General features: G+C 43.6%; 6 protein-coding genes across 6 annotated transcripts; 4 read left to right on the forward strand and 2 right to left on the reverse strand.

Moving 5' to 3' along the window:
- Positions 1-4,645: 4,645 nt before the first annotated feature.
- O0I10_010567 (uncharacterized protein) lies at positions 4,646-5,734 on the forward strand (the record flags this gene model as incomplete). Its single annotated transcript, XM_058490546.1, has 1 exon — positions 4,646-5,734. One exon carries the CDS (start codon positions 4,646-4,648, stop codon positions 5,732-5,734), a length of 1,089 nt encoding a protein of 362 aa, XP_058338682.1.
- A 353-nt stretch (positions 5,735-6,087) lies between these two features.
- O0I10_010568 (uncharacterized protein) lies at positions 6,088-6,717 on the forward strand (the record flags this gene model as incomplete). Its single annotated transcript, XM_058490547.1, has 2 exons — positions 6,088-6,194; positions 6,264-6,717. 2 exons carry the CDS (start codon positions 6,088-6,090, stop codon positions 6,715-6,717), a joined length of 561 nt encoding a protein of 186 aa, XP_058338683.1.
- Positions 6,718-7,829: 1,112 nt separating this feature from the next.
- Positions 7,830-9,117, forward strand: O0I10_010569 (uncharacterized protein; the record flags this gene model as incomplete). Its single annotated transcript, XM_058490548.1, has 3 exons — positions 7,830-8,597; positions 8,664-8,714; positions 8,779-9,117. 3 exons carry the CDS (start codon positions 7,830-7,832, stop codon positions 9,115-9,117), a joined length of 1,158 nt encoding a protein of 385 aa, XP_058338684.1.
- Positions 9,118-10,260: 1,143 nt separating this feature from the next.
- O0I10_010570 (uncharacterized protein) lies at positions 10,261-11,768 on the reverse strand (the record flags this gene model as incomplete). Its single annotated transcript, XM_058490549.1, has 9 exons — positions 10,261-10,351; positions 10,425-10,570; positions 10,641-10,752; positions 10,814-10,899; positions 10,956-11,021; positions 11,087-11,215; positions 11,276-11,458; positions 11,515-11,566; positions 11,632-11,768. 9 exons carry the CDS (start codon positions 11,766-11,768, stop codon positions 10,261-10,263), a joined length of 1,002 nt encoding a protein of 333 aa, XP_058338685.1.
- Positions 11,769-12,025: 257 nt separating this feature from the next.
- On the forward strand, positions 12,026-12,493 carry O0I10_010571 (uncharacterized protein; the record flags this gene model as incomplete). The annotated part of the gene is made up of 1 exon (XM_058490550.1): positions 12,026-12,493. The coding sequence occupies one exon, from the start codon at positions 12,026-12,028 to the stop codon at positions 12,491-12,493; it is 468 nt and encodes a 155-aa protein (XP_058338686.1).
- A 310-nt stretch (positions 12,494-12,803) lies between these two features.
- O0I10_010572 (uncharacterized protein) lies at positions 12,804-13,322 on the reverse strand (the record flags this gene model as incomplete). Its single annotated transcript, XM_058490551.1, has 2 exons — positions 12,804-12,949; positions 13,010-13,322. 2 exons carry the CDS (start codon positions 13,320-13,322, stop codon positions 12,804-12,806), a joined length of 459 nt encoding a protein of 152 aa, XP_058338687.1.
- Between the last annotated feature and the right edge of the window lie 890 nt (positions 13,323-14,212).

Below are 14,212 nucleotides of genomic sequence, written 5' to 3' on the forward strand. Positions count from 1 at the left end.
CTCCAAACGTTACGGTGAAATGTGGGGTTTTTATTAGAGCAATGAGCTCGGCTTGGCCAACAGCACCTTGTGTGAAAGTTTCACGATCAAGCTTGCCAATCCCATATTTCGCAATGTCGCTACCGGCCAAACTGGATCTGGGGGTCGACCTCTTCGACGACAACGACCAAAATTTTTTTGGGGCTAGTTGGGACATTGAACGTGAAACTTTCACACAAGGTGCTGTTGGCCAAGCCGAGCCCATTGCTCTAATAAAAACCCCACATTTCATTGTAACGTTTGGAGATACAGGCACCTTTATGTTTACCTATGCTGTAAGCGTGATGGAGCTGCTTTTTCCTAGTGGATGGTGTCGGCTGCATTAACGGAAAGATGAAGAGCTGCTGAGTGTAATGACACGTGGTAGTTACACACGAGCGTCCTTGACAGATTGTTGCACAAATGGATCATGGTCATGTTTGCCTTGAGGAAGGTAAGTAAGTATACAACATCCAATAGTGAAGGTGCGTCAAGATTTGTGTATGGCAATAGTGGTGGCTCCATATCGCATTTGGATTCTGTGGAGTGTCGAGCTGAATAAAAAATGATGCGCACGGACCATGCTTGATGCCTTCACAGCCGGGTTAGAAAGTTACGAGGGGCATGCACAATGAAATAAAACAGATAGTGTATGGGTATGTGTTTGATTGGTAATGTAGAATTCACGTTGCCTCAAGCAGAGAACCACTCTTTATTCATGATGCATTCGTTGGATGGGCATTGCTATTTGAGAGCCACATACATAATGCTGGATCAACAATACCAGCAGTACACGATGATGATGTATATTAACGATGCTTTTATTCCTGAATACCCTATACTTTTACTGGAACTATATCCATAATAATAACGTACAAGAGCAACACGTTATGACTTTGGGGCAAGTGGTATTGTGTAGAAGCTCCCGACTCAAGCCGCGAAAATCAAAGTCTGGCGCCTTAGCCATTATGAGTGGAGGGGGTCCATGGAGACCCCTCAATTTTAAGTTCAGCTGCGTCGCGACCAGAAACAAATTGCTGCGGATCACCCTGGCAACCTCCACCTTTTTCTTCTCAACTCAGTCGATCGACTCGCATGGCGTGCGTGCTTTTCCTACTATCACGATGTTTTGGCCAAAGTAAGTTGTTTCTATCTTTTCGTTGTGTTGCTTGTAACACTCACCATGCCTTGTTTGCAGCGACTCGGGGGACCTAATGGTGTGCATTGGAAACTCTTTGCCGCCCCTCACCAGCCCGGTTTCCACACAAGGCTTCCATGAATCCCAGCAGATCTTGATACGGAGGTAGCAAGGATGTTGGCCATTCCTCGTAAACTGGCTGCCCACTACGTGTCGGCGTGTTGTATGGGCGTTTGGCCGAGGACGAAACGCAGACCGGTAGCAGTGTCCAGGGTGCACTAATAAAAGACCGCTATCCAAAGATACCAACAAGTGGCTCTTGTTTGGGTATTGCCAAAGGATTCATTGGAAGGAAACTAGGAGGGAAGATAAGTATTCTTCCACCTATTTGCTCTCGCTCACCAAAAACATGCTACACTTTTCTATCTCAAGGACACAAGCATGGGTTCTTCCAAACGAGGTTTTGGCGCGTCAAGTCCCGGCACCTTAAAGTGGCATGTGCAAGCGGCCTCGTCGACCTGGAATTGGTGCCTACAGGTAGAGGTTGGGGATGGTTGAGTAGCGACCTTCTCGTTGGTCATCCCTGTGAGTACTTCAGCCTTGGCTTTAGGAAACCAACAGCTGCTTGTTTATTCTAGTATTATAACCAATAAACCATGTTCTTCGATTAAACATACATCCTTGTCTTTGCATGTCTGATACTGTAACGCACTATCAAGTAGCATTTGATTGATCTTGTATGTAATTGAAAATGATAACACATGAGCCAAGTGATGTTGTTATGGTGTGCTCATCTTATCTATCAATGTTGTCGTGGTATGTGTGTATCGATGCCAACATCATTACCAAGCTTTAGTGAATTCATTGTTGCATATGTAACCAAGTCTCTACTTTTATCCTGCAACTAAGACACAATGCTGTTGAAATCATGTAATACCGACAATTCTTTATGTAAACTGCCAGCTTGTAGTCACTTCCCCCCATTCACCTTTGTTTCCCAATCCAATGCATATGAACGATTGTCCTGCTCCAGCCCAGCATGCCCATCATTCAACTTTCTTGATCCGATGAGATTTGACTGAAAAACGCCCGAACACAGAAGTATCGCCCAATATGAGAAAGATCATTTTGCAAAGTTATTTGTAAACTGCCAGCTAATAGCCCATTCATCCCATTCACCTTTATTGCCCAAAATCAATGCATGTAATCGATTGTCCTGCTCCAGCCCATCATTGCCATCATTTAACTTTCTTGATCCGAGGGGATTTGACTGAGCAACGCTCAAACAAAGAAGTTTCATTCAACTTGATTAATTCCTAGCTCTTCCACTCTCAGCCCTTCTCTCTTCCTCCCATTCTCAACTGTTGGCCCCATTCAAGTACAACTACCACCAGCGAACGATTGTCCTGCTTCAACCCATCATGTCAATTCTACAATGGCCTTGATCCGATTGCCTGTGACTCAATGGCACAGCCTTCTTGTCACTCTACTACAACACACGAGTCTCTTGACACAACACATGCTCTTGCACGCTCCTCGACCACAATCAAACGTAACAGCATTCATTCCAGCAATTGCTACTAGCAAGGCCTTACTCCATTGTCTCAAACAGCATTCGCAGCCTTGACACTCTACTACAACAGACGCTCTTGCACTTCCCTCTTCCACGACCAAACGTAACAGCAGCTGCTATTTACAAGGTCTCAAGCAGCGTTCTTTACTTGCAGCAACTTGCCTCGCAGCCTTCTTCACGTGAACAGCAGAAAGCCATTGTATATAGAGACAGCTTTTTTACGTGTAGCAACTTGCTTCAATACGCACGGACTCCTATGGATGATGCCATATCAATACGCCGCAATACAAGCAATCTTCATCTTGTTGAGCTGCGATGGAAAAGGACCAAAAAAGAGATTGACCAATGGAGAAGGATCAGCAGCAATATTGAACTTGAAATGTTTATGATGGATGGATGCAATCAAGTGCAGCGATGAGAAACAAATCCTGGAATGTTGCTTTGGTTACTTGGCGCGTCGTCAGCAGGAAGGATGGATCATACCACGTGGATACGGCTGAGGATGATGGTGGATTGGTTGGGATTGTTGAGAAGGCTTTTATCTTTGGCAAAGGGTGCTTTACAACCATGGATGATATTGGTGTCCTCGAGACAATGCATGCAGCAGCTATTTTGCAACATTGGATGAAGGATGTTTATGATGGCAGCAGCCAAGAATATAGTTAACCCTACTGATTCTTCCATGATCCACTCGTATCTTATTTTAATTTACAATGCTCTTCCTTTGTCATCTTTACTTGATAAACATCTACATACACTATCGTGTGCTATTTCGACTTTCTCAAGTGACGCCATTTTTGGCTTCTATATAAAAGTGAGAATCTCTCCTTATTTGGTGGTTAAGATAACATTGAAACAATGGCGAAAAGAGGTGATATGGGGTAATCTGCTCATGGTTCTATACTATCCTGCATACTCGGTGATACTTGTATTCTCTGCTCATGCCTCGAAGCATTCACATTAGTAAGATTTATTGCAGCGCGTTCTTTTCCCTCTTACTTAGCAGCATCACCTTCTTCTATTTACCCATCAGGACCACTTTTCCTATCAAGCATTGAATAAATACACCCGATACTGACTCGAAAAGGAAGGAACGAAAATATACAGTACCCCCCTTCTCATCACATGGCCAGCTTTCATTATGCGTTACTTACCTTGCGTTATAAGCACACAATGGGCAGCATATAAAGGGCGTATCATCTTGTGCTTCCCTCTTTACTCGATACTTGGCCGAAATACATCAATGGTTACGACAAAGAGCACCAATCCCATGGAATAAATGACATAGCTTATCAATGACACCATAGGTGATCACCACCCCACATTCGCAGGGCTAACAATTGTGTCGTCCCTTTGTCCCTCTTTTGGTACTTCTAAAAATATTTGATGGTGGTTTGTTCAGAGGATAATGCAACCATGAGCGATGCCGTAACCCACCTTGTTCAGTACGTATAAAAGCATGATCGAAATAAAAAATCAATTCAATTACTGTATCACACATACCAACCCTTATTGTCTTTATCAAATCTTACCATCTCCTTGCTTCCATCTCCCTTCCAATAATGGTTTATAACTGTGTACGCCGTTGTGGGTCTAGAGCTGTCCATGAAATAACCCACCAGATGCGCGTCTTGCTACATTTTGTAGCAGCTGATGAATGTAAGAGAACCACAATAAAGCATCATAGATTATGATGAGTGCGCTTTTACTGATATCCAACAACAGTTTGGTCCATATGGGTTAGTCGTAGACTTCAGCTAGGCCTAGGAAATGTGCATCCCAATGGAGTATTTAGATGCATTTGTGGAGGGTATAGTCACGATGCTGGTGTAATCAGAGAGCATGCATTGACATGTACTGAGGCACGTCTTGCGGATGAACCCCTACGGCGTTCCGAACGACTCCGACAAGCCGGAATGGGTGCCACTGTTCCTCCTATTCGGGACCCTGGCCAAGATCCTCCACCAGGATATTTGCTTCCAGGAAGAGATCATATTGCCGGAATAGATCGACAAGCAGAATTACAGGCTGAAGAAGATGCTCGAATAGAAGCAGAAGAACCTCTTGACGAAGAGGATATTGAAGGCGAGGATCTTGAAGAAATGGACATTGAAGAAGACCTTGAAGAAGAAGATCTTGAAGAAGAAGACCTTGACGGCGAGGATCTTGAAGAAATGGACATTGAAGAAGAAGACCTTGAAGAAGAAGACCTTGAAGAAGAAGACCTTGAAGAAGAAGACCTTGAAGAAGAAGACCTTGAGGAAGAAGACCTTGAAGAAGAAGACGGAGGTATTCAAGACCTTGCAAATGAGCTTGGACTAGACCCCGAAGACGTTGAAGAACAACTCAACCAAGACCTTATGGCGCTTCTTAACGAGCCGGATTTACCACTTCCACAAGAACCTGAGGATGAAGAAGAACCTGAGGATGAAGAAGAACCTGAAGATGAAGAAGAACTACCTCCACTAGCACCAGAATTCGATATTGATCCAGAACTAATGAGTGACTTCCACTTCGGTATATGGGTCAACGACATTGCGCCATGGTATTATGATATCACAATGATGGTACAAGATAGTAGATATGATGTTGAACAACAACCACTACAAGAAGAACAAGAACAAGAACAAGAACAAGAACAAGAACAAGAACAAGAACAAGAACAAGAACAAGAACAAGAACAAGAACAAGAAGAACAAGAACAAGAAGAACAAGAACAAGAAGAAGAAGAAGAAGAAGAAGAAGAACAAGAAGAACAAGAACAAGAAGAAGAAGAACAAGAAGAAGAAGAAGAAGAAGAAGAAGATATCGAGGTGGAAGCTACTTTCAATTTGCTAGCACCCAATTGCATGGAGCCTATATGTCAGTTCAAGGTTCGCGTACAGTACCGGGATCGTATATACATCGCCTATATGTGGCATGCTTTGGTTAATCTTATCCCAGGCGATGGAATAATCCAGGGTGCCCATTGCACTGCGAACTACGTTCCTCCAGGGGCAGTATAGCAATGACATTGTTGTCGATCTTGTTCTTGTGTTTGCAATATTAGTATGTGGAATAAATTGAATCTTTTATCTTCTGTAATCGTATCATGAAGATGTTCAATTGCAAATATGAGTCAATGACTTTTTATATCAATGAAGATGAACAATATAGAATAAAGTATAGGGATTCCAACAAATTGGGAAGCCATTTGAGTGGTCCATGGTTGGGCGCACAGGCGGGAGACCATACGGAAGCGTTATCGGATAGGAGCGTTGTTTTCAAAATAGATTTTCGCCTTCTTTCATCTGTGCCTTGTCAACCCGCCCACCACACACACGCACACACACATACTTTCTATCATTCCTATCTTCCAATGGAAAAGTCGCTTTCAGATTATGACCAAAGTCTCGAGGAATTAGAACGTCAACGAGAAGAACTTGAACTTGTAATGAAGAAGATGGGTCAAGAATGGGAGGAAAGGTATGACTACGACATTCACGTATAAAAGTGCCAGGTTCTCATCTCTCTTTCTTTTTTGCCAATTGATAGTGGTGCCGGAATTGCATGGCTAGGATCAGTTGACTTGACGAATCAAGGGTTGGAGTCCACCGATCTTGTCAAAGAACAGCAACGACAACAACAACAACAGGAGCAGCAGCAGCAACAACAACAGCAATTCGAGCATTTACGTGATACTTTGCCCACTCCTATTGTTGAACCATCCGAAGCAGCGCTCATGGAAGCCCATCCAGACAAGCTACAATCGCTCTTGACAACCAACGAAGCTCTGCTGGCACAGAGTATGGCAGGACAAACACTACCACCAAGTGACTTTAACAGCAATCCCGTGTCGCCACCTACAACTCCTGATGAGTATCCAATGATACGTGCTTCATGTCTTAGCAGAAGCAATTCGGTTGCAAAGAGTGCTGTCATCCCATCTTCCAATAATACAACACCACCATTATCATCCGCAGGCACGGATTCAAGCAATATGGCATAGCAACATTCACACACACACGCGTCGCTTAGCAACGATATCCTTCTCTTTTGTTCATGTTTCTTTTTTCGATTACATCCCTTCATCCCTCCCCCAAAACATACACACAAGCATGCATTCACCTACACATCCACACATTTATTCATCCAGTGCTGGTAGCTGGGACCATGGCATTACTGAATATAAAAATTCTGTATATAGCAACAAAAAATCTTCAACTGTTTCTTGGCTCTTGATGTGATTGGATGGGCAATTTATCAAACAATATCTCACTTCATTATGAATGGTTGAGAGCTTTAAGCGGAGAGTATTGGAGAAACCGTTGTATAAGCAAGGTCACAGGGACATGTTGACTTGATTTGGTGGGGGTGGGTATTATATGTTGAAGAGAGATATGAGTGGGAGAATAGGATGTTTCTTTTCTTTTGGAGCGGAGCCAATGAGTTTGGGGGAATAAAAGAATCAACAGCGAAGGGGTATCTTTTATTCTAGTCAAAATGATCGACGACAAGGTGCCAAGAGAGATCATTGGGGATAGGGCAGCGATTGTGCCTCATTCGGGATATGCAAGCTCTGTGCACCGAAACGCTAAGCTTAATAGAGTCGAGGGCGTCGATCTTTTTTTTTACCTTTTTCTGCAAGCGGATTCTCAAGCGGAAAAGAGCGTGTGTTTGCCAAGAAGATCACAACCAGAAAATCAGCAAGTGGATTGGGGGAGCGAATGTGTCTCTCATTAATTAATACTCGCACACTAGGCTCAAAACAGGTAACCAGGGCGCACATTGAGACGCCTCACACAAAGTGACGGGGCAATTGAACGGGATCGACGTCGCAGATCATCTGCAGTAAAATACCATTGGATCCTGGGTTATGAGCAACGAGGCTAATCGCATCAGCCCTTGCTATATAGAGCTTGGCGCCGTTGCTATATCCATATGTCACTGGCAGAGAGTAAAAATCCCACAAAGAGACAAAGGCACATGCAACACACACACACACTCACAACATTCACACATAAATTTCTGCTTTGTTCAATCGAACCAGCTCCTTTTTCTTTTGCTTCTTTGTACTCGACTCTACTTTTGATTCTTTCTCCTCCACACATTCACTATTCGATGTCATCCCCACCCACTTATTATCCGCAAGCCATGTATACTTCCACCACTGATTCGGCTACTGCTGCTGCTGTTGCTGCTGCTGCTGCTGGATTACCTACACCTTCGCTACCTCCCCTGTCACAATTACTACCACCTTCATCATCGGCCTCTACACAACAGCAAAACAACATTCTCTCACATGCTGCTGCTACCTCTTCATCTTCGCTTTCTACACGTCCAATGAATGAACAAGTTTATCATCCAACATCCATCTCGTCAGCAACTCCCAATAACAATGCCATGGTTTATCGTCAAACAACCCCATATTATGGTTATGCAAGTGACCCCACTGCTGCTGCTGCCGCTGCTGCTGCAACAATCCCACTACAACATGCAACTACTACACCTGTTGTTCCTTCCAATTTGATGTCTACAGCTATGTTTCCACCGGTTCAGCATCATCATCATCCTCATCATCAGCCACCTACAACTGCTGCTGCTCATCCACATCATCATCAACAACTCCCTTCACCTCCACCTTCGTGTACAGAGTCTCTTTCACCTGCAGCTGTAATGGCTGCTGACGATCACTCTCATCCTCATCATCCTCATCATCCACACCACCAACAAGCAGCAGCAGCAGCTGCAGCTGCAGCTGCTGCCTCAGCCTCTCAAAAAGTATTTTCATTTGTGCCCATCCCTGGTGTCAATCATAAAAAGCGACCTAGACGTAAATACCATGAAGTGGAACGTCTTTATCATTGCAACTTTCCAGGATGCACAAAGGTAAAACAAATGCCTTTACATGTGAAACAACAATGTCATCGATACTCATGCTACCCCAATTATTAGGCCTATGGTACACTCAATCATCTTAATGCACATGTTTCGATGCAGAATCACGTAAGCTTGTATTTCCCCACTCTATGCAATAGAAAAAATAGCTCACCAATCAACTTGCTTATAGGGACCGAAACGATTGCCTGCAGAGTTTAAAGAGTTGCGAAAGCAATGGCGTAAACAAAAACGTGAGCGTGAAGCATTGAGACAACAACATCAACAACATCAACAACAATCTGCTGCAGCAGCTGCAGCAGCTGCAGTTGCCTACGCACCGACACAAGCTCCACCACCACCTCCACCACCCCATCAAGCAACCGTGCCTAGTCAACCAACATCCTTTTTATCGCACACTGAACCTACAGCAGCTGCAGTTCCTTCGTATTTGCCATCATGGCAACCCCAGCACCATGGATACTCTTCCGATTATGCTCCACTTTCAATCCCTGGTGCCCATCCTTTCTAAATGGATTCACCCACAAGGATGCAAAGCTGTACTCTTTTGACAGCAACAGCATCCTTATAACAACAACAGCGCTCTTGATTTCTCTCACGTTCACATTCAACAACATTGCTCGTCGCCTGCTGCAGCAACCACGCTTTGTACATAACAACTCTTGTCGTTTATTTTTTCCACACCCGTCATCAACATCATCATCGCACGCACTCTTTTCTATCCTCAATCTCTTGTACATAACACGCTTGTTTATTTAACCTTTTATGCTTGAAGAGAGAGAGAAAGAGTTAGAAAGACACAATCATCCTTGTATCAGTAATGCAAAAAAACAACTCCTTCCTCTTTCTTTTCCTTCCCTGTTTCCCATGCCTTCGACAACTACCTTCTTCTTCTCCACTTATGTATCATCATGTCCAAAAAGAAAATATATATACACAACAATTCGTTGATGTTTGCGTATAGACACATGGATGTGGGTGCTAATTGTTGTTGTTGTTGTTGATAAAGGAGATGCTTCTCGTTTGTTTTGTGGAACATCAAGGTATATTCTTGTCATTCCCAACGCTGTGGGATTTGAGTGTTATCGAACATCTTTTGCCCCTGGGGAAAGCGTACACAATCACCCATATTGTTTACATGGATGAAGGGGATACATCAAAATCCAGTCGGGTAAAAGGATACATAGTCAAGACTTTGTGGGTGGAATGAGATCATCGTCACTGCTTATGCAATTAACAAAGTTGGATGAGTGATGCACCTATGCAACAATTCAGAGCCAAGAACACGTTCCAAATGTGCAAAAATATATAGTGTATGATCAACCCCCCCTCTCTCTAAGATGCATCATCCGCATTCTGTATTACCATGATCAAACCTTGTTTGTAGAGCCGAACCCATCCTAAAATGGCGAGGTGTCGATCCTTTTCAATCATGGTCCGCACGTGCAATCGAGACCATTCCGTTCCTGCATTTCCCTTCAACCCAAAAAGAATGTATATCTCCATGGTCACTTTATACACTCAACCTCCCTCCTGCATCTTCCTCATTCATATGGCCGCAACAACAAGCTCTCAAATACATGTACACAAGTCAACATGTGGATTGATTTTGGAACAAGCAATCATCTTTTTGTATTCACAGGGTAAAAAGGGCTCATGTGCGTTGGCTACCAGATTGATTGAACACGAGATCTTTGAGCACTTGCGAAAGTAATCCATGCATGGCTTCACCAGAAATCTTGGCACTAAGTATCACAAAGAAAAAGAAGGTGAGCTTTTTCATTTGCTTTTGCTCCCAAGTTCTTTTTGAACACTTACCTGTCCTTGGTAACCTTGCTCAACTGGCTCTCGTCATTCTTCTTACGATCACCGTAATATCCTCCCATCCGACCCGTCATGCTATTGTTGGTCTGCTTGAGCTTTTGAGCTAGATCCGCCATTTGTTGTGTGGAGTAATCGCGATTCTACAATACAATAGGAGGTGGATGCAACATAAATAAGCCGATGTCCTTTTGTATGAAAGCAGAAACATACCGTCAACAAAGGAGATTGTGAAAGCGTATTGACCCAGTACTTGTTCCATAACACCTCCAATAGTTGGGTATCAAGCACAGATTTAAAGTGAGAAACCTCCAAAGAGTAATAGCTTTAAAAAACTCGGGTAAGCAATTACTACCTCTCATCCCATCACTTTGTCTAGAACTTACGATTTGGCGTGTACACCGAAATCTTCAATCTTGCTTAATGGAATGGTTTGGTATTGTGATGGACCTTCGTCAGGTGCTTTGTAATCCTATCATCATGCATTAGACACTTTGAAAACGCCAAACCATCATCATCATTCCTTACTTTGGGATACGTTCGGAACGCGCCGATATCCACTTTGCCTGCTGACATGGTCCGGTTGGGATCAATCTATACAACATGATGATGTTGAATAATCAAATCTCTTATTGTATCAAGCTCATTCGCACACTTACCACCACAGCGACCCATGGTTCTTGGAATTGCTGATTGAGCATTTGTGTATTGACATCGATACCCGAGAGCCAGCAGCCATATCCAGGATGAGAATGATACCATCCAATCGCATTTTCCAAACGTCCAACCTAAGAGACCAAATCCATATTAGCATGATGTGTGTCCTATCCATCCATGATCCCCCTTACTTCTTTTGCTTGTTCCATGTATGACACCATATACTCGTATGCTTCATTCTGGGCATTGACACGCGTCTCGGTACCTTCCACTGGCAATCCAAACGCATCCATAATGATCATTGTATCGCCTTGCACCTTGCCTTGCATCAGACCCATCACTTCGATATTGCCACCTGAACGCGCATGCATAACCTTGATAAAGACGTATCAGTGGTCTTTCCACACACCTCACTGCCACTATCAAATACCATTTTTATGAGTGCGATGGCTGAAATCTTGACGTGCTTGTAATGGTTTGGACTGGCAGAGAAAAAGGTACTAATGAGCCATTGTTCAAGAGGGAGTAGTTGTTGCTGGGGCTGTACTTTGTCTTCCAAGGCTTTTGTTCGAGAGCGTCCTTGTTCTTTTGTGCATCGTAGTAGTAGATTTGATCTTGAGCTGGATCGACGGTGACAATGTTGTTTTCCAGTTCCCAATTCTTGCGTGCAGTTTCGGCGTCCATGGGGGTGGAAGGGTGGAGTGTAGAAGAAAGGTGCGTATGCTGTTTCTTGCATTCATTCGGCGGCAATTCAATTGATGAATTCCTCTCTCTCTGGTGGCAGCCAAACGTGTGTCATATGATCACATACACACACACTCACCCACCCATACACACGACACACAGCACATGCCGCACACGCGTATTTTAGCTCCAGTTGCTAAACGGCTCTCGTTTCATAGTACGCTTCTTTTTCACTCTTTTCACCTCCACTGCTTCCAATGAGTCCTACCAATCAGCCAACACAAGAACAACTGGATGAGTGGAAAGAAGGCTTTTCCTTGTATGACAAGAAAGGCAACAGCACCGTATCGTCTGCCAACTTGGGAGACTTGTTGCGTGGTCTTGGTCAGAACCCTACCCAAGCCGAAGTACTAGAACTTGTAAAATCCGTGGGTGGATCAGAACGCCAGGAAGTCGATATCGATTTCGGTACCTTTTTGACGATCCTTACGCGACCCGATGGTTTCAAGCCTGCAGGCACATCACAAGAGTTTATCCAAGGCTTCCAAGTATTTGATAAGGAAGGAGATGGCACCATTTCAGCAGGTGAACTGCGCTACGTCTTGACCAATCTCGGCGAAAAGCTTTCTGAAGAAGAAGTCGATGAATTGCTCAAAGAAGTCCAAGTCGGCAAAGATGGCCGTATCAATTATGTCGATTTTGTCACCCTTATCTTGTCCAACTGATCCCATTCTTCACTTGTATATCATAGTCTTAGTAGTATTATATATCAAATATGAATATTGAATTGTGCCCCTTGCTGCTGTTGCTCTATTGTTTACTCACGCGACCCTTTTGCATCTTGGAGAAGAAAGCTCAGACATCAACATTAGCTAAAGTGACCTGGTGTGGTATTGGGATCAAATTTCGTTTACTGCAAGATGATGTTTTCTTTGTACATGGCATATAGATGGGGTGGTTTTGGTAATAATATGTAGTAGATACAGCAGATTGGTAAATAGGGCGGCTAAGGAAAATAAAAAGATGCTTCTATCTTTATACTTCGTGCCAGGAAATCTTCCCAACACCCTTATCTAGATCGCCAACAACATGCTTGAACACTCTAGGAGTTAAATCAAGTGATCCATAATCGCATCCAGGGCAAGCATCAACGATGGTGACCTCCATGGAGCTTTTAGGACCTAGGAACAAGACCTTAGGTTAGGATGATCGCCATGTAATGCCTGACAGCTATAAGTCACCTTTCAAGAGAATTTTTTTTCCGCACCAGGAGCTCTTTGCATCCATATCACCATATTGGTCATGATTCAAGGCAACAATGAGCGAGTCGCTATCTTCATGATCTCCACATGCACCGATAGGACCACCTTCGTCGGCTGGGACAAACCACGTAGCTTGGCCATGGTATGTTTTTCCGCCATCATCATCATCACCACCATCGTCATCATCATCATCTTCACGACGCTTGATGGATACCGGTGCTGCATGGGTTGTATAGGTGACGAGAAATGACGATAGTAGCAAGAACAAGGCTGTTAGTGATATGATTTGCATGGTGTGTATTCTTCAAAATGGCATTAGGAATACCACAAAGGATTCAAGATCCTCTCTCTTTTTATAAAGATTCCGTGATACTGTAGTGCCAAATGCAATGAAAAAACACGTATGCATCCCTGGCTATACGGGGATAGATACATACGATGGTGATGCGCCCATCAAGTGTATGTACATAGTAGATCAGCGGCAACATCAACACACGAAAGGCGGACCATCTTGTTGCATCAGGGGTAAAGGGGGGGAAGAGAGTAGTACTACGTATGGCTGGCTGTTCGATATATACTTCAAAACGAACGACGCTGTGCCAATCAATAAGGGGTAAAATGCATCTTCTTGCTTCTTCACATCACCATTCTTGTCTTTTTGCTGCTATTTCACCCTGCTTTTGATAGCATCTACTCACCTCCTCCTCCCTTTCATATATCAAAAACGATAAAACAACGTGGTCATATTAACTGGGGAAAAGCAAGGGGGAAGGTAAGAAAGGGTCTAATTGACGGATGATATCGAATGATAGCTGTTGACGTATCACATTACAAAGTTTAATCCCAATCCTTCTCCTCTGCATCCTTCTCTTCTTTTTCTCAAAGGTGATGTCAAGGAAAACACGTACATGATAAAGCCTTTGAACCAGTTACCTGGTGGTGATGACAATACCAACATGGATGAGTTGATATCCGAAGGTGCATTTCCGGAGCTACAATGATTTTATGGCAGGCTCAGTGATGCACCTTGATCTTTTCGGCAGCAATGTTTTCCTGAAGATAGATGGATCGTGAAAGAAAACATGATCCAGTTATAGGCGCTGATCGGGAAGATACATGTCCTTCCTCTCCACTGAACCCAGCATCATGTGTGCTATTCTCAAGAACAAATGGCTGAATCAA

This window comes from Lichtheimia ornata, assembly GCF_029851405.1.
Source record: "Lichtheimia ornata isolate CBS 291.66 chromosome Unknown scaffold00072, whole genome shotgun sequence".
Classification (NCBI taxonomy): Eukaryota; Fungi; Mucoromycota; class Mucoromycetes; order Mucorales; family Lichtheimiaceae; genus Lichtheimia; species Lichtheimia ornata.